Raw genomic sequence first — 19508 nt, 5'->3', positions numbered from 1 at the left:
ATGGTGTTGAACAGAGAGCTGGTGAACCCAGCCAGTATGAAGCAGGCTCTGATTGCCTCAGCACGGAGGCTCTCTGGAGTCAACATGTTTGAACAGGGCCACAGAAAACTGGACCTTATCAGAGCCTACCAGATCCTCAACCGCTACAAACCCCAGGCCAGGTACTGCAAACACTCCGCACGCTCATCATACACTTTGTTTTAATTAGTATTCACTTTGTTATATGTTCACTCTTTTAAATTCTTGAAAGGTTCTAGCAATGTCCAGCAGTCCTCTTTCAAAACTCTGACCTGATCCTGTTTGTCTTCAGTCTCAGTGTCCCTACATGTGGCCTTACTGCTCCCAGCCCATCTACTACGGTGGCATGCCCACCATCGTCAACGTCACCATCCTCAATGGCATGGGTGTGACGGGGAGGATTTTGGACAAGGTACTTTTGTATTGAAGGCTTTAGGTCTCATGTCAAACATAAATAATATAAATTGATCTGCATGCTGTGTTTTTTTTGTCATCCTCCCGTTTGTTGACATTTTCCTTTCTTGTGCTCTCCAGCCCATCTGGCAGCCTTACCTACCACAGAATGGTGACCACATTGATGTGGCAGTCTCCTATTTGCCAGTCCTCTGGCCCTGGGCTGGAGCCCTGGCAGACTCCATCTCTGTCGCCAAGAAATCTGCATCATGGGAGGGGATTGCCCAGGGTCATGTGATGGTGACTGTGTCTTCGCCTGTTGGGAATAATGTGAGTAATAACCAGGATATGTTTCGCGTAGTTACCATATCTCACCATTCACTTTTAATTTTTTTTGTTATTTCTGTAATCTCACACTGCCATCCTCTAATGTAGCCAGAGTGCACAATATTTAGATACTACTGTTAGAGTTAGCAAGCTACCTACTAGCAAAGTAGCTTGCTGTATCCTGGGTCAATGGTTCAATGTCCTGACCCTCAATGTTATCTAATTCCTCAGTCTGAGGTGGATGGGGAGATGACCTCTATGGTTAAATTGCCAGTTAAGGTGAAGATAGAGCCCACTCCTCCTCGTAGTAAGAGGGTTCTGTGGGACCAGTACCATAACCTGCGCATGAAGAATGACCCACTGTACTGGTGAGTTCTTTGGGCAACTATTTAGCTCTGTATCACTGTTTAGTTTTAAGAGAGAAGATTAGGATGTTTTGGGGTCATTGCAGTGCAACTCTTAAAACGTGCCTATAGAGGGTGCCATATAAGAGCAAGCCAGACCTTTTTCCCCTTTATAATCATTGCTTTTTTTTTGTGATTGGTGTCTTGATATTGGCTTTGTCTGAATAATTTGTAGGAATGGAGATCACATTCACACCAACTTCAGGGACATGTACCAGCACCTGAGGAGCATGGGTTATTTTGTGGAGGTTCTGGGTGCACCCATCACCTGCTTTGATGCTAGTCAATGTGGTGGCTGTCTTTGTCAGTTGATTGTCATCTAACATATTTTAGATCGGGATATGGGGGAGCAGCACATGAATGAATGGCTTATCATGCTGTCATTGCTTACAGCAAAAGTTCCAGTGCCTCCCATGCATAGCAGAGCTTGTTTTTCTGTATCTGGTCTCGGCCTGACATTTCCTGTGTGTGTTTAGGGACATTGATGGTGGACAGTGAAGAGGAGTACTTTCCAGAGGAGATAACCAAGCTTCGGCAAGACATTGATTGTCTTTCATCAAGGGACTGTCTCTCGGCTTCAGTGACTGGTACAACATTTCTGTCACAAGGAAAGTCAAGTTCTACGATGAAAACACCAGGTAGGTATTATAACCCCACTTTGTATCTTCTCTGAATCTCTTGTCCTAAAGTCCTCATTAAAACATCAAAGGACAGACAGGGCGTCAAGCCTCCGCATAGCTTGTGTCAATAGGGGATGGCGGTAGCTTCGAGGTTAGAGGAGTGGGACATCAACCAGAGGGTTGCTGGTTCGAATGCCAGTGCTGATGGGGTGTAAATTCAGGCGCGAGAAAGCCGTCAATCTCAGGAGTCACCTACTGCCGAGGAACTAAACCAGGCATCCATTTCCTTAATGCACACAGTTTTTGCTTAATAAAAATGTTAGACTACCACACTTTATTGTGATTTAGTACGACCAGTATAAACATAATAAGAAATCCATCGCAGATCTGACTTGCAAAGATTAGGCTGCCTTATCATATATCCCAGATTTCTCGCTTCAGAGCTGTCTATGGTAACCTCAAACAATTAATTTAGATGCAGCGTTTATTTGAAACGGGTGTTTATTTGCTGAAATGTGTGCCGATGCCCAGCATATTAGCATAGACATGACATCAGTCAAAACAAGACATGGTATCAATAACGAGACGAGCTGAAATGAGCCATTGAAGATTCCTCCCATGTCATTGTTGCTAGCTATCTGACCATCCAAAATCATAGCAACACACTGCCCCATCAATGCGTGCATATCGTTTTTTTGTGACGTCAGCTAACCCTTCTGTTTTAGAATTGGCCTTTCATTTATATCCCCACTCATTGGTTTAATATGTTCTCCTCCTTTCTTACACAGTAACCTATGGAAGCACCAGAAGCTGCTATCTATTGACATGGACAAAGTGGTGCTGCCCAACAGACCTCAGGAACTACAGACCTCAGGTCTGGCCTCTGTCTCCTGGGGAGAGTGGAGCCTGGGACATCCCTGGAGGTGAGAATACATACCGAGTAGCATTATCACCTGCTCAACAGCACATGTTTCAGAGGTACTGTGTTCTGAGTCCATTTGTAAAATGCACACAAACTGTTTGAATATCTAAGAGATCTGTTTTTTTTGTTTAGTCATTGTCCATTTTGACAATGCTAATGTGCTGCTTCCTGCCTCCAGAGTAACTAAGTGACCCATGTCATCTCCCCAGGTATAATGCCAGGACGCTACAACTAGGAAGTGGGCCAGACTATCCCCATGTTTGCCTTCCTGGGAGCCATGGTTGTGCTGTCCTTCTTTGTGGTGCAGCTCACCAAATCCAAAAGCAAGCCCAAACGACGGAAACCCAGAGTCAAACGTCCAACTTACTTTCAGCAGCAGCAGCAACAACAACAACTGGCACCAACAGGCAAGAACCCCACAGTGTGAGGCTGCCTTCCCAACCACCACAGACTATTAAGCCAAAGTACACAAGGCCCTGAACTCTGTAAGACTATGCTGAGATGTTGAGACCGTGTGTGCTTCTGCCTTTGAGTTGGGACTGTTGGAGAAGATTCATAGGCAGGTTGTTTGACTTTGAAATATGCAGCCTACAAACCCAGTCAATGTTTTCCACAGGATCTTGCCTCCACTCTTCAAAGGGGCTTTTCTTTCCACTGACCAAATGGAGTTTGTTTGAAATGTCTGTCCACTTTTTGTATTTATTGAATCTGCATCGTCCCCAGATTGGCCTCATCTTCCCTGTGTTCTTTTAAAGTCAGATTAATTGGGCAATTGATGTACTGATATCCTTATTAAGTACTTCATGTTCATGCGATTATGGGTTGCTTAATTGGTTGTCTTGTTTGTTTTTATATTTTGTATAATGAGCTCCGGTGAGGCATTCTAATACCCATCATGATTTAACTGTTAATGGAGTAGCATTGGCAAACTTTTCAAATTAATTATGAAGTGTAAGCCTTGGTTCCCTTGTTTATTTTTGTAATGTTTGTCATTCAGAAAATTAAGAGTTGGGAAATAATAATAATAATAATAATAAGAAATCTGTGTTAAAGTATGTTGAGGAAAGCTACGACATGCAAGACCTTAATCTAAATTTATCCGAAGTTTATGATTTCAAAAGTGTTCTAATGTCGAAGATGACTCACGCCTCTCATCTATATACTGCCCCATCCCAAATGGCATGTGAATGATAGGCAGCATCTGAATTGATGAAATTATATTGTTTATCTTTCCCATTCATTTGGCATTGAGCCATGTAGCTGGGTGCCTCGATGGATCGACACAAGAGATGGCTATGGACAGGGACCCATCTTCACAATAAACCACTTGAGGCCTGAAAGTGGTTTAAGTGTGCTATCAACATATTTGTGGCAACTGAAGATCAGTTTTAACAGCAATCTGAAATGTAATCTTCAGCTAAAACAAGATGAATGGCCTTGTCATGATCTGTCAGCATGAGTGAGTGGTTTACAATACCTCTTGGTAAAATAGCTGTCATCCAAAGTGGCTACATTCTTGATCAATGATCAAATATTTGACCTCAAAAGTAAGTCATGGTCAAACAGTTTTCTAAGGACATCTCTTGCATTCATGTACTTTGGTGTTTGAAACTGTGTCCCACACAGTGTCATTGTTATATATGAAACGAGTGAATGTACCTGTTGGGATTTTCTACAGAACTGCATTTTTACAAGTGGTTCACATATCAGAATAACCTCGGTAGTGTAATCCCATACCAGAGATGCTAAAACTCTCCATCCCGCTATTCTGTCTCAAATTCCATCAGAGCTGTCTGAGGATCAGTTGCCTTGTCGCCCATTCAGTCGCGTCCTTGGTTGTGAAGTAGACTAATTCCATTAAAGGTGATGGGGGCCAGGCGGTCCTGCTAAATCCCCAGCTTGATCCACTTTTAATGGGGGAGAATAGCCTGTGAAAATGTCACTGGTCCCTCTCGGATGACAGCCCACAATGGATGCTAATTACCTGGAGAACATGGGAACTGACCCTGTGATCTGTGGTTGAATGGATTTTAAAAAATCTTGTGGTGTGAAATCACATGCCCTCATTTCCCTTGGAAAGTTCCCAGCAGCCAGGAAAAGTAGCCAACGATTTCCCCTGCTGACATCTCCGAATATGACAGTCAGCAAATTCATACCTACAGGCTTCACCACCACAGACCTGAAGGGTATTCTATGACTGAAGCTAGATATACTCCGGGTTTTCTAAAGCTAGTCAGCTTCAGGTATCTTCACATTCCAGCTCAGGCTTCAGCTGTTCTATGACGGTGGGTATTGCTCGTACGACTGCCGCTAACTCTAGCAAGCTTGTAACTGCGTGCATGTCGAACGACAAACTCTTCATTGAGACAATGCTGACGCATCAACACAGGGGCAAGGCAGTGCCACATTTTCATTATTGCCAAAATGAAAAATTATCTAGCAAATTCAGCAGACTATGGTTTGAAAAAGGCTATTAGAAGTGCTGCAGTTTAACCTTGCTTGAGTTAGCAGCAGCTGCATTATCAATATCCACCTTCGTAGTATTGATGAAGCTTGAACGTGAAGTTAACTGAAGCTTGTAAAATTTATAAAAGCTTGAGTAGATCTAGCTTCAATCGTAACATACCTCTCTGGTTGGCAGGGACCTCGGCCCTAGTGATGTACTAGGCCATCCACTCTCCAGCTCGTACCACCCTCTGTATCGCTTTGCAGTCATGAGCAGTGCAGTTGCCATACCAAGTGGTGATGCAGCCAGTCAAGATGCTCTCAATGATGCAGCTGTAGAACTTTGAGGATTTGAGGGCCCATCCCAATAAGAGCTATGATTTACGCCACCTGAGGGGGAAGAGACATGGTCGTGCACTCTTCAAGGGTGTGTGGATCAAGTTAAGTCCTTAGTGATGACCATGTTAATTAAGTCCTTGTGATATATATACCCACTTATAAATGCCTCACGTGTTACGTCAATGTTTTTAAACAACCTAAATGTATACCGTATAGCCTCAAGACATGGTTAAAATTATACATTTGATATCATGGATGGTCAGTGCTTGCATCCATAGCTCTATGAATTTGAGAGTGGTTACATAGTTAAATAAAGGTGTTATGAAAACTTTGTGCACTGTTGCGCCTTCTTCACCACACTGTCTGTGTGGGTGGGCCTTTTCAGTTGGTTTGTGATGTGTACGCAGAGGATCTTAATTTTCAACCTACACTGTTGTCCTGTCGATGTGGATAAGGGGGTGCTCCCTCTGCTGTTTCCTGAAGTCCAAGATCATCACCTTTGTTTTGTTGACATTGAGTGAGGTTGTTCTCCTGACACCACACTCCGAGTGCCCTCACCTCCCTGTAGGCTGTCTCGTTGTTGTTGGTAATCATGCCCACTACTGTTGTGTCGTCTGCAAACTTGATGACTGAGTTGGAGGCGTGCATGTCCACGCAGTCATGGTTGAAGAGGGAGTGCATGAGGGGGCTGAGCACGCACCCTTGTGGGGCCCCAGTGTTGAGGATCAGCAAAGTGGAGATGTTGTTTCCTACCTTCACCACCTGGGGGCGGCCTGTCAAAGTTCAAGACCCAATTGCACAGGGTGGGGTTGAGACCCAGGGCCTCAAGCTTAATGATGAGCTTGGAGGGTACTATGGTGTTTAATGCTGAGCTGTAGTCAATGGACAGCATTCTTACATAGGTATTCCTCTTGTCCAGATGGGATAGGGCAGTGTGATGGTGATTGCATCATCTGTGGACCTGTATGCAAACTGAAGTAGGTCTAGGGTGGCAGGTAAGGTGATATGATCCTTGACTAGTCTCTCATAGCACTTCATCATGACAGAAGTGAGTGCTACGGGGACATTTTGTTCAATTATCTTTGCCTTCTTGGGTACAGGAACAATGTTGGCCATCTTGAAGCATGTGGGGACAGCAGACTAGCATAGGGAGTGATTGAATATGTCCATAAACACACCAACCAGCTGAGAGTGGACCCGGTGTGGTTGTCTGCTGCAATAGCCCATCCGTGACAAGGACCGATGAGTTGTGCGATCCGAGATGTCATTCTGCACACTACTGTTGTAGTGCACCGTAATTTGCCAATTTGTGGCCTGCCTGTTAGCTTGCACGGTTCTGGCCATTCTCCTTAGACCTCTCTCATCAACAAGCAGTTTTCACCCACAGGACTGCCGCTGACTGGATGTTTGTCGCACCATTCTCAGTAAACCCTAGACAATGTGGTGCGTGAAGAGCCCAGGAGGCCGGGTGTTTCTGAAAAACTGGAACCGCTGATAATACCATACTCAAAGTCGCTCAGATCACTCGTTTTTCCCATTCTAACATTCAGTTGAACAGTAACTGAATGCCTCGATGACAGTTAGCCTGCTTTATATAGCAAGCCGCGTCCACATGACTCGTTATCTGTAGCGGCAAACCATTTTCGTGAACGGAATAAACTGGCCAGAGTATCTCTCGATCAAACACACACACAGTTCATTCACTCAGCCCTATCCAGTGGACATGATGTTCTCAAGGTCCTGTATTACCGCCTCTTACAACACCCTGATGCTGTACCCTACTGTGTGGAGACAATATGACTCTAAAACAGTTTTACAATATTTTAAATGGAATGAATGCTCAACAGTGATTATCCATCTCAATTCAATGGGGATTTATTGGTACGGGAAACATGATAATATTGCCAAAGCAAGTGGAATAAATCAAATGAACAGTTAAATCTCCCTCTATATATTTCTCTGTCTTGACAATCCTCACAGTTCACTCAGAGATGGTATGTAGGCTGGTTGATTACACCTGCAGGTCTGTTTGAGGGACAATTGGACAGAACATATCAGAATTCTTGGACTTCAGCTGAGACCCTCTTCTCTTTCCCCATCCTTCAAGGAAAGTCCCTTATTTACACTTCCTGTTAGGCATGATGCTCTCAAGATGTGTTTCTCAATTTCTCGCATGTTGTGTGGTATTACCGAGAGAACACCCTTAGACACTTTCAAATTGGTTGTCCACATCAGACTAATTACTTGTTACCTGTGTGTTTAAATATTGCATCCATCTCACAGAATTCAAATGATTCCCCTACTGCCCTTGCTTTCTCGCTTTCTCTCCAGGATACATTGGGGCAAGTTGTTTTACTGTTGGCACCAATGCCATGCTGTCAGGTTGCCAAATCAACTACTTAATCCTCCTCATAATAAACTTTGCTCACTCTTGTTCAACTGCCCTTTGATTAAATCGGTTTAATTCAATGTTTAAATTTGCTTCGTGTGGTTTTTACTGAAAGTTGACAGATGGCACTTGTATGGGGGACGTGGTTGTGGGGGGGAGAGAGTGGATAGATGGGTGTCGATGGGTTTGGTTGAAGAAACCTGTCCCTCTACCTCCCCTCCTTCTCTTGATAAGTAATACAGTTTAATGTAATTGCTGCATTTTACCTGTGATCCAAAATCAAATAATTGTATAAATTACAAGCTAAGACTAAATGAGCTATAATTTGTATTTATTTTGATGGACCCCAGCTACTCTTCCTGGGGTCCAGGAAAAATAAGGCAGTTTATACAATTTTAAAAACATTGCAAATAGGGATGCACAATCTAATCGGTGAACATATCGGAATAGGCCGATATTAGCTAAAAATGGCAACATTAGCCTGATGTCTAGTTTAATGCCGATGTGCAAAACTGTTGTCAAAGCTGACGTGCATACCTACGTGACGTAGGTACATGACGTAATGACGCCATGCAAAAATTTGCCCACAATTTCTGCTGTGTAGATCGAGCAGTCAACAAGTCGAGCAGTATTTGAAAGAGTAAGACAATTTCAACTCAAAGGCGAAGTCCATTAACGGCAAAATAATGGAATTCATCGCTCTTGACAATCAACCGTTCTCTGTCGTGATGATGTTGGCTTTCACGACTGGTCAAGCGCCGGTACACACTACCAAGTGCGCTATTTTTTAGATGTAGCCCTACTGGAGTTACACAGTAATAGTGTCACTGCTATTAGCTTCACGAAATACTATGGAATGCCATTTGGGTTTTTGCGTGTCAAAAAAGATACGTCGAACAACACAGTTCTTTCTATTACAGAATGTTGTGTGTTCTGAATTTGCATGTGCAAGCCAAATGCCACCACTACTATCAGTAGCACTGTCAAAATGCAAACAAGCAAACACCGGCCACAAACGATGTGTTTACAATACTGCATTGGTAATAAAGCATTATTTGGATGATCGCAACTTCTGGGGTAGCTAGCTTTAGCTTGGTACCTAGCTAGCACCAATCCCACCAGCCTGAAAACAATGACCAGGAGAAACTGCAGCCATTTTCATTAATCTTAGCAATGATTTAGGAATCCTTGTGAGTAAGTATTAGCTTGGTAGCCACTTGTTGTTTGCCTATTGAAATTGAACTTCAGTTCATGAAAATAAATCGCTAGCCAGCTACTTAACCCTGTTGCCCATAGCTAACTTAATCTGTCTAGTGATGCTCGACCGGAACAGGTAATGTGTTGTGAAGCTAGCCACAATAAGGATTGGGCACAATAGTGTAATTTGCAGTTTGCCTTCAAAATAAAGGTACCTCTTTGAAAGTGATGCAGAAGGTTACAATTGGGGGAATCATGCCATATTTAGACTAGATCATGTTTAAACAAGGTTGGAATGTGAAGCAATGAAATGGGGAATCAGTCTACTCAGTGACACCCACAGAACACACTGTGAAGTGTTTAGGCAAATATTAGTGTTGTAGCTCTTATTGTGGGACTGTGACTGTGTGAAATCCCCTCCCCAGTCAGCCAATTATGTGTATTGACATTCATATTGCACTGTACAGCTTTACCTAAGGATTGGGGATCAATGGGGTATCAGTCTACTCAATACCCAAGACATTTTTTCCCAACGTCCTCCTCAGAATTATCAGACTACAAAACATCTGCACAGTATTGTTTTTCCTCAGGAATAGTGTTCAACACACATAGGTTGACAATAAATGTGTCCCATTTCACAGTTGTTACAGAGTCCCGCAATAAGAGCTATGATGCTAATGTTTTCTGGGTGTCGCTGAGTAGACTGATACCCCATGTCATGGATCCACAATCCACAGGTAAGCTGTACAGGGAAATAAGTATTCCACCAATGTAATTCTAAAGTATAATACACTGCTCAAAAAATAAAGGGAACATTAAAATAACACATCCTTCATCTGAATGAATAAAATATTATTTTTAAATACTTTTATATTTACATAGTTGAATGTGCTGACAACAAAATCACACAAAAATGATCAATGGAAATCAAATTTATCAACCCATGGAGGTCTGGATTTGGAGTCTCACTCAAAATTAAAGTGGAAAACCACACTACAGGCTGATCCAGCTTTGATGTAATGTCCTTAAAACAAGTCAAAATGAGGCTCAGTAGTGTGTGTGGCCTCCACGTGCCTGTATGATCTCCCTACAACGCCTGGGCATGCTCCTGATGAGGTGGCGGATGGTCTCCTGAGGATTCTCCTCCCAGACCTGGACTAAAGCATCCGCCAACTCCTGGACAGTCTGTTGGTGGATGGAGCAAGACGTGATGTCCCAGATGTGCTCAATTGGATTCAGGTCTGGGGAACGGACGGGCCAGTCCATAGCATCAATGCCTTCCTCTTGCAGGAACTGCTGACACACTCCAGCCACATGAGGTCTAGCATTGCCTTGCATTAGGAGGAACCCAGGGCCAACCGCACCAGCATATGGTCTCACAAGGGGTCTGAGGATCTCATCTCGGTACCTAATTGCAGTCAGGCTACCTCTGGCAAGCACATGGAGGGCTGTGCGGCCCCCCAAAGAAATGCCACCCCACACCATGACTGACCCACTGCCAAACCGGTCATGCTGGAGAGTGTTGCAGGCAGCAGAACATTCTCCACGGCGTCTCCAGACTGTCACGTCTGTCACATGTGCTCAGTGTGAACCTGCTTTCATCTGTGAAGAGCACAGGGCGCCAGTGCTGAATTTGCCAATCTTGGTGTTCTCTGGCAAATGCCAAACGTCCTGCACGGTGTTGGGCTGTAAGCACAACCCCCACCTGTGGATGTAGGGCCCTCATACCACCCTCATGGAGTCTGTTTCTGACCGTTTGAGCAGACACATGCACATTTGTGCACTGTCAATTACACACTTTTATTTTGAAGGCTAACCGCAAAGTCCACTATTGTGGCTAATCCTTATTGTGGCTAGCTTCACATAGATGGGTCTGACCAAATGAGGGTGATTTTAGATGACACCTCGCTATATAGTTAGATGACACCTCGCTATATAGTTAGTTAGCTAACTATATCTACTGAAACAGATGTCGTTTTGCTATGTTTCTGGGGAAGAACATTGTTTGCATCCATGAGCTAGCTAGCTTTTTTTTTAAATGACCAGCACTGTAGGTGAGGGGTCAGAGAATTAAGAGGCAAAGGCCTGAGGCTACAGCCCACTAACAAATGACCAGCCAGGCCACCACACACACCTGCAGTACACTCCTCTCCCCGACCCCACCTACTTACACACATTCAAGGAAGATCAAAGTCTGTATTCACTTATGGGATAATTCCTAATTAGGAAATGTATGCCTTTCCTACACACTTCTCAATAATTGGTATTCAGACTTACCTTTTGCGTGGCTCCCTTGCACACACTGAATACATTTAATTCAACTGCTGAAAACCCTCCCACTTGCTGGCCAACAGATTTTCTCATGGAGTTTTCAATCAATAGGGGTTTCAGCACATCAGTTTGAGGCACCTTAACTGGGACGGATTGGCTTATAGTAATGGCTGGAACCGACTATTTGGAATGGTAATCAAACTTATCAAACACATGGTTTCCATGTCTTTGATACCATTTCATTTACTCCATTCCAGCCATTGTTATGAGTTGTCCTCCCTTCAGCAGCTTCCTGGGGTTTTCAGAACATTTAAATTAAGCCATCCCTTTAAATACAGTGGACCTTTAATTAGAATTTTGTCAACAGAAAGTAATGGAGAAATCTGACCTTTCCATAGCAGGTAGCTTTGGCCGGTCAGCTTCATCTTGTTGCAGGTTGAAGGACTAACTTACTTCCACTAGCTAGCATGACTATAGCCAGTAACCAGGTAGGGCTAGCTAGTCAGCTGAAATTTGTTGAGTTTGTTCTATTGGCATGCTAACTTCATAATAAGTTCTGCATCTTAGCTAACATGAGTATTTTTATCTTCCTGGCACACACAGGCTACGCCTTTCTTTGTGCCGCCAACCTTGGCTCTAACCACACCCCATAAGGCTCATGAATATTCTGAGGGGGAGTGTACTTCCAGGTATGGACAAAATGAAAAACTAAAATCCCAAAATGTCAAATGTTATTTGTTTTAAGTTACTTCATGTCCAACTTTGAAACAATCAATGAGAGAAATTAGAGAACAAGTTGAGTTACAATTTTCGTTTCTCAACTTTAGAAACTAACAACTAGCCGTTTTCTGTTTTCCACTACTTTTTGACTAGGAAATCAAAACAAGAAAAGTACACGGACCTTCCCAACCCAATCCTTGCCCCAGCCTCCTTTTTAGTTCACCGTTATTTATTGAGCAGATTCCTGTGAACACATCGCCTGGCACGAGTCGCAGAGGTTTTTCGGAGAGTTTGGAGCAAGTCTGACAAAGCATGGAAGAGTTGGCGAGGGAAAGCATCAGCTTGCTGGCCAAGCCCACACTCGAAACAGATGGCCCAAGACTTGGATCTTTGGGAGCAATTTTCATCATGCTCAAATCTGCGCTTGGTGCGGGACTTCTCAACTTCCCATGGGCTTTCGAGAAAGCCGGTGGAATTCGCTCCGCCGTCGCAGTGGAGATGGTAAGTAACTTTACTGACCCCGGTAACACAATTGACATTATTTGATACATTCCTGTTATTAAACGTCATTTTAACCACCTCCTAATTTAACACGTAATTTAAAACCATTTTAAACGATATATATAGACCTACTCCAAACCTATTGATTTAGTCTTGTCATTTACTGTGTAGAACGAACCATCTAGAATTGGTTGGTGATTCGTTTTGGGAATCAAATCAAGTCAAATTGTATTCGTCACGTGCTTTGTGAACAAATGGTGTGGACGAACAGTGAAATGCCTAGTCTACTTATTAGCTTTCCCAATAATGCAGAGAGAAATAAAATATAGAAATCATAGAAAAGTAAAACACCTGATAATAGATACACAAGGAGTAATGATAACTTGGTTATATGTAAGGGGTACCAGCAATGTTCCCTTGTTTTTTGTTGTTGTCATTGAGCAAACTTCAGGTTGTCAAAATTCGGTGCAACTTCCAGCACACGTTTACTGTGAATACTGTGGTTATACATTAATTTACTATTTTAACAGTGTCCAATTAGGCTACTGTGAGTATTTGATTTATAATGTAGGCCTACCATAAAAAACGGTGGAGAAAATGCATCACAACATTTTAACATGGAAATAGGTTATATCATTCAGCCTACAGTAGCAGCCAATATATGGTGTTCAATGTAGGCCTACATTCCACAAGACTTTTGAAAAAAAAACATGCTGAGCTTGACATTATCCTGTTTATCCACTTGTCCTTCAGATAAGGTGACTGAACATTTTGTTGTGTTGTTTGATGCAAGAAACCACTTTACATGATACAATTTATTATTATTCCCATACCATTATTACAGAGATTCAGACAATATATGCTACCCTCTGCCTATTGGCTACTTAGCTTATTCAAGCCTGTTTTAAAATACAACACTGCCCCTTTAAGACATTAAAAAAAGCTCTTTACTTGACTGCTTTTTAAGGATGGATAGAAATGTACAGGTTTGTGCTCTTGTAGGAAGAAATCACTCCCTCATTGCTGATTACACATCAGCTATAACTGGGCTAATGACTCACTAACTAGCAAAGAATATGAACAAATGTGCAGACGTGGCTACATGCAGCTCTCACTTTGATTTCAAAACAGCTGCATAATAATCGCGACCGCTCATGCTGTAAAACAGTCCAGTTCAAAGTGAATGGTACATATCCATATATGGCAATGGTCTATTTGCATATAGGCCTACTGCAGCTCTGATTGGTTATGGCGCACCAGTCTGCGTAGAGTATGGGCCTGAGTCATGCCTGTCAATGCAAAAGAATCCTATTCCGATGGGCTCTGCCGACAACAAAATCTCTTGCATAGTTTTGCATACTAAGTCTTGCATTGTTTGTTTTGTTTCAGTATGTTGCATTGGAAGTGGATAATATTGCATTGATTTGATCACAATTTCAACTGTAAAGGGAAACGTTGATAGTGTTAACTAACGGAGAAAACTCTAGAAAGTTGAGTGAAGTTCAGTCTTGTGATTCTCTGCACGGGCTACGCTCCCAGACACAACCTAGTCGATGTGCAGGGGTACAAGGTAATTGAGGTAGATATGTACATATAACTAGGAATAAATTGACAGATAGTTAACAGTAGCAGCAGTGTATGTGATGAGTCAAAAAAGTTAGTGAAAAAAGGGTCAACGCAGTCTGGAGAGCTATTTGCTTAACTATTATTATTTATTTTTTAACCCCTTTTTCTCCCCAATTTCGAGGTATCCAATTGTTAGTAGTTACTGTCTTGTCTCATCGCTACAACTCCCGTACGGGCTCGGGAGAGACGAAGGTCGAGAGCCATGCGTCCTCCAGAACACACCCCAACCAAGCTGCACTGCTTCTTAACACAGAGCGCATCCAACCCGGAAGTCAGCCGCACCAATGTGTCAGAGAAAACACTGTACACCTAGCGACCTGGTCAGCGCGCACTACGCTCGGCCCGCCATAAGAGTCGCTAGTGCGCGATGAGACAAGGATATCCCTACCGGCCAAATCCTCCCTATAGGCTGTCTCATCATTGTTGGTGATCAGGCCTGCCACCGTAGTGTCGTCGAGGAGGTGTTAACATGCCAAGAGCCGGATAGCTTGCGTAATTGATTAATGTTGGGTAGCCTACATATTCTTAATCAAATAATAGCATCAATGTTGACAATTTCAATTTGTTTCATTTGGTATATAATCAATATAAAGCACCGCAGTCAAGCACATCATTCTCAGCAGTTGTACACACTAAATTCAGCATTTTATGAAATTCCCTCTGGTTATCCCTTCCCCTCATCCATGTTATCCTTTATTAGCCTGGCTGACATGAATCACGAAGACTTCGAGTTTGGTGTCAGCCAGACCAATCCGTTATAGACCTACTCTCTTATTATTTGCTCAATCTCACCTCTCTTCTCCTACTCAGCAACCTCTTGATTGTATCTTCATCTCTCCTCCGCCCCAGGTGTCCCTGGTGTTCCTCATCAGTGGCCTGGTAATCCTGGGCTACTCCTCCTCCATCAGTGGCCGGAACACGTACCAGGCCGTGGTGAAGGATGTGTGTGGGTCTGCCATCGGGCAGCTCTGTGAGGTTGTGTTCGTCTTCAACCTCTTCATGATCTCTGTGGCCTTCCTGGTCATAGTGTCGGACCAGCTGAAGAAACGTGAGTATCTTCATGCTTCTCCCCGACTGCATGACTCCCTAACTATCTCTTACTGGGTTATGTTACCGTTTTCATAATAAAGTCATTCCTTCCTGAACTATTTCTTCTGGAGCCTTCGAAATCATCAGATTTTCCTGTCCCCACTTCTCATTATGTAATGATGATCATTGGAAATAGGTTAATGATATCGATTTTCAACTTCATATATAGTATCTGATACATGTTTCTTTATGTAATTAATGTGTTTGTCTTGCAGTATGCATCTCCCTTTATGAGTTGATCACTGGATTGCCCGAGACAGATATGCCATACCACTGGTACACACACCCACATTTTGCCCTCATCCTCCTGTGTGTCTTCCTCATCCTCCCTCTCTCCATCCCTAAAGAGATCAGTATTCAGAAGTACATCAGGTGGGTGAGTCATTTATGGGCAGTGTACTACAGCATTGCAAAGTTTTAAGCCCAGGCTACTTGGTGCAGAACATTGCAACATTTGTGTGGCTGTTACTGCCATATTCAATCTCATGTTATGCTCAACCCTTTCCCTCATTTTGAAGTGTTTTAGGTACTCTGGCGGCTACATACCTAACAGTGGCCATGATTGTGAAATATCACACAAGAGACAGCAGTGATGTGCATATATCCCCCTTGTACACAAGTGGGTGAGTGCTTGTAATCCCAATTCATATTAGTTTGACCTTTGAGCAATTTCTGTCCTTAGTCTGAGTGATGTGAACAATATTGATATGGTTTTATGATGGCCTTTAGCATATGATGGCCTTTAGCATAGGCCTATGTGATGGCCTATGTGATGGCATAGTGATGCCTTTATGTGATGGCCTTTAGCATAGGCCTATGTGATGGCCTTTAGCATAGGCCTATGTGATGGCCTTTAGCATAGGCCTATCATAAAATCATATCAATATAGTCTGAAAATGCTGTCAAGTTAAATGTAACCTGTAAAGAAGTCTGTGAGATCAGGATCTAAGATGCCCTTTTAATATTAGGAGCTTTTAGTCCTTGTTCCATTGTTAAAGGTATTTTCATTTTGAGCTACATTTTGACTGTCTTGGAGTGGAGTCCGAGCCCTCAGCCCACACATTGTAATGTGTCGGTGTGATTGACAGAAACTGTAAAAGACTGAAATTGCCTCAGGTCAGATTAGGTCTTGTTGAAAAGGCCCTTTTAAGAGACACTCTGAAGTTTTCTTGTCGTCTCTCTGTAGAATAAGCTCTTGGGCTTCGATGTTCAGCGTTATCCCAACCATCTGCTTTGGCTTTCAGGTGAGTACGGCTTCAAACATGTTTGGTTTTCAAAGTGGTCACTTGTGAGGTTAGATTTGTTTTCTTTATGAAGCCAATGGTTAAAAGTCTGGCATTTACCCCAAATTCTGGTCAATTGAGGAGCTGTCTATTGAGGAGTGGTCAGTCATCACAGTCCAACAGAGCCTCAGGCTATCCGGCAGAGGAGAGCTGTTTCTCTGTTCAATATTTTAACTTGGGTAAGATTGGAGGAAAATTGGAAAATATTACTCATTTTCAGAGGTATTGTTTAATCTTCTGAGTAACCAAGGAAACACAGGGGGATTGTCAGAAATGTAATAAAAGGGAAGTGGGGAGAGCGGCAGCCAAAGCCCAGCTCCCTGAGCCCATGCACCCCCGGGATGATTGATTACTGAGCTGGTGAAAAAAACGAGGAAGGATGGGAATCCTGAAGGAATGTGGATGGAGGAATGTTGAGTAAAATTTGATCGAGAAACACAAGCAAGGTTCTTCCAGGTTAATGTATATAGTTGAATTGTCAGCTTGTGACAAGGGATCTGATGTTCTATGATTGGGAGCATTAAGAGCTGTGGAGCCCCATGCTATACATAGTCTCAATGTAAGGGCCAGAGCTAACTGGCCACCAGAATGATTCAGAGGACTCAAGCCCGTCACAGGTCTATGTAGTCATGTTTCTCTGAGCTTTGCGTTCTGAGCCTGCCATGTTCTGTATCATTCTGTGCTCCAGTGTCACGAGGCCTGCATAGCCATCTACAGCAGCATGGAGAACAAAAGCCTGTCCCATTGGGTGTTCATCTCTGTGATGTCCATGTTCTTCTGCCTGGTCATTTACTCCCTAACTGGTGAGACTCATCCCTTCAATACTCCGGCTCATAGCACCAAGTGATTGTAGTGAACACAGTGACTATACTATTGTAGAGTCTTAGAAAAAAAGGTTCCAAAGTGGTTCTTTGGCTGTCCCCACAGGAGAACCCTTTTAGGTGTCAGGTAGAACCCTTTAAGGTTTCCTCTGTGGAAAGGGTTCTACCTGAAACCTAAAAGGGTTCTCCTATGGGGACAGCTGAAGAACCTTTAAGGTAAAGTTGGTGTTTGAATGTTTCCCCTCCCTTTCTGGTTCAGGTGTTTACGGATACCTGACATTTGGCAAGGATGTTGCAGCAGATATTCTGATGTCATACACAGGGGACGATGTCCTCATGATCATTGCAAGACTGCTCTTTGGGATCTCTATCATCACCATCTTCCCCATCATCCTCCTGCTAGGAAGGTAACAATAATTGGCATTACATAGAAATGTCATTCATTGGCCATTTTTAAATCAGAACATTTTAAGTCAAAATAAAGAACTTGTTAGTAAATTTGTCTGTTAGACCCAGTGAGTCTCATTGCAGTGTCTCTAATGTTCTGCAATCAGGTCCGTGATTCAGGACCCACTGCTGAGTTTCTGTCGGCGCTTCCATGTTGTGACCGAGTCGTATGAGAACTGTAGCCGCGTGGGGCTGACTATAGCCTGGATCACCATCACCCTGCTCATTGCCATGTTCATCCCAGACATCAGCAAGGTTATCAGTATCATTGGGGGAATCAGCGCATTTTTCATTTTCATCTTCCCAGGTGGGAAAATTATCCCCCTTTCACTCCTTCACTCTCTCCCACACAGTTGTATGTGAATCGAACCAGCAGAGATAATGTATGTTTGCTTTATCTGCTTGTGTGCAGGGCTATGTCTAGTATTTGCCATGCAGTCAGAGCAAGTATCTTTCAAAACACGGTGAGTTTAAACCAATCATGGTCACTCATTCAAACCATTCATCCATCCAAATCCTTCTTTTCATTGACACCATGTTCTCCTTTATTTTCTCACTCCCCCTCCCCCATTCCCTCTCAGAGTGGTCCTAACAACATGGGGGATGATCACTCTGATCTGTGGGGCCTTCATCTTTGGACAGAGCACCACCATCGCCATCATACAGCTCATCAATAAGAGCTAACCCTAACTGGTATATGTCTTCATTGTGTGAGAGTTGTTGACTGGGTAGGAATAGGGGAGTTTTCTATTCTTATTCTTCTTCCTTTTGTATTATTTAATTTGCACAATGTGTTCTGCTCACTGTCTGATACACTGAAGGAAATCAGAATGGAAGTTTACATAGGTTAAAGTCTTTTCAGCCATAATGAAAGGATGGCCATAGAGTGAACACGTCATATGGGGCTGGGGGAGAAAGTGAGTTATTTTGACTTTTTGTTAATGTGTGTGTGGTGTTTGCTTTGATATCTTGAATGAACATAAATGGTCTATTCTCTCATAGGTTGCTGTCTCAAGTTACGATTCTGACTTTTGTGTACAATATGTCGATGATTTTCATTGTATTGACATGTTTATCAGAAGTAAAATGTTTTATAGGAAATATGCGCTGGCATTTGTTTTTCATTAGTCGTCATACTACATGTTGTGTGCTTTCCCAGAAATGTAAAGCAATGAAGCAACAGATTCATGGTGTATTTCCATTTTATTGAGTTTTATCATTCTACATGATCTAGAATTTCAACAGTTTTAAGACTAAATATGGTACTTGCATCCCTGCAATAAGTCTCTACACTCAGAGAGAAAGCCATTTTACTGAAACATACATAAGTATAAGAATTAGCATTTCTCTAAACACTGCCATAAAAGTGAATGTTCATTCTGTATGCCATTTTCTATTCATATATATTGTTTTGTCTGTCCTTTTTTATAGGAATACTATAAAAGACAAATAAGAAATCCACAAAACCCAGTGAAAGTAGCATGGCTAAATACTATGTTAAATAAATTACTGGACATTCCTTTTAACATGCACTCAAGAGATGGGGAGAAAAAATTTGGTTGCACAGTTTAGGGAACAGCCAGGAATGTTACAGAAATAGAATTGGCATTTTCTGACTGGCTCTGACCTGTTCATACAGAACCCAACGGAAGCTACGGATAGAAAACCTTTCCAGTAGAATTTCCCCACAAGTCTA

General features: G+C 42.8%; 2 protein-coding genes across 2 annotated transcripts; both read left to right on the top strand.

Annotated features, from left to right (window-relative positions):
- Positions 1 to 3672, top strand: LOC135508825 (membrane-bound transcription factor site-1 protease-like). The gene is made up of 7 exons (XM_064929035.1): positions 1 to 156; positions 311 to 430; positions 553 to 741; positions 970 to 1106; positions 1619 to 1780; positions 2551 to 2685; positions 2894 to 3672. Exons 1-5 carry the CDS (start codon positions 1 to 3, stop codon positions 1638 to 1640), a joined length of 624 nt encoding a protein of 207 aa, XP_064785107.1. The 3' UTR covers positions 1641 to 1780; positions 2551 to 2685; positions 2894 to 3672.
- An 8263-nt stretch (positions 3673 to 11935) lies between these two features.
- LOC135509379 (putative sodium-coupled neutral amino acid transporter 8) lies at positions 11936 to 18915 on the top strand. The gene is made up of 11 exons (XM_064929996.1): positions 11936 to 12014; positions 12199 to 12546; positions 15022 to 15220; positions 15477 to 15633; positions 15780 to 15884; positions 16448 to 16505; positions 17233 to 17347; positions 17625 to 17772; positions 17920 to 18119; positions 18225 to 18276; positions 18394 to 18915. Exons 2-11 carry the CDS (start codon positions 12358 to 12360, stop codon positions 18494 to 18496), a joined length of 1326 nt encoding a protein of 441 aa, XP_064786068.1. The 5' UTR covers positions 11936 to 12014; positions 12199 to 12357; the 3' UTR covers positions 18497 to 18915.
- Positions 18916 to 19508: the final 593 nt, after the last annotated feature.

This window comes from Oncorhynchus masou, chromosome 22 (assembly GCF_036934945.1).
Source record: "Oncorhynchus masou masou isolate Uvic2021 chromosome 22, UVic_Omas_1.1, whole genome shotgun sequence".
Taxonomy (NCBI): domain Eukaryota; kingdom Metazoa; phylum Chordata; class Actinopteri; order Salmoniformes; family Salmonidae; genus Oncorhynchus; species Oncorhynchus masou.
The sequence above is the reverse complement of the archived record's forward strand: the minus strand, read 5'-3'. Positions and strand labels throughout refer to the sequence as shown.

Excerpts from the sequence above, each read along its gene's own strand:
- LOC135509379 (XM_064929996.1), top strand. The coding sequence starts at position 12,358 with ATGGAAGAGTTGGCGAGGGAAAGCATCAGCTTGCTGGCCAAGCCCACA. Across the intron at positions 15,221-15,476 it reads GTCGGACCAGCTGAAGAAAC|TATGCATCTCCCTTTATGAG; the intron begins GTGAGTATCTTC and ends TTTGTCTTGCAG. Across the intron at positions 16,506-17,232 it reads CCATCTGCTTTGGCTTTCAG|TGTCACGAGGCCTGCATAGC; the intron begins GTGAGTACGGCT and ends TCTGTGCTCCAG.
- LOC135508825 (XM_064929035.1), top strand. The coding sequence starts at position 1 with ATGGTGTTGAACAGAGAGCTGGTGAACCCAGCCAGTATGAAGCAGGCT. Across the intron at positions 742-969 it reads CTTCGCCTGTTGGGAATAAT|TCTGAGGTGGATGGGGAGAT; the intron begins GTGAGTAATAAC and ends CTAATTCCTCAG. Across the intron at positions 1,107-1,618 it reads AAGAATGACCCACTGTACTG|GGACATTGATGGTGGACAGT; the intron begins GTGAGTTCTTTG and ends GTGTGTGTTTAG.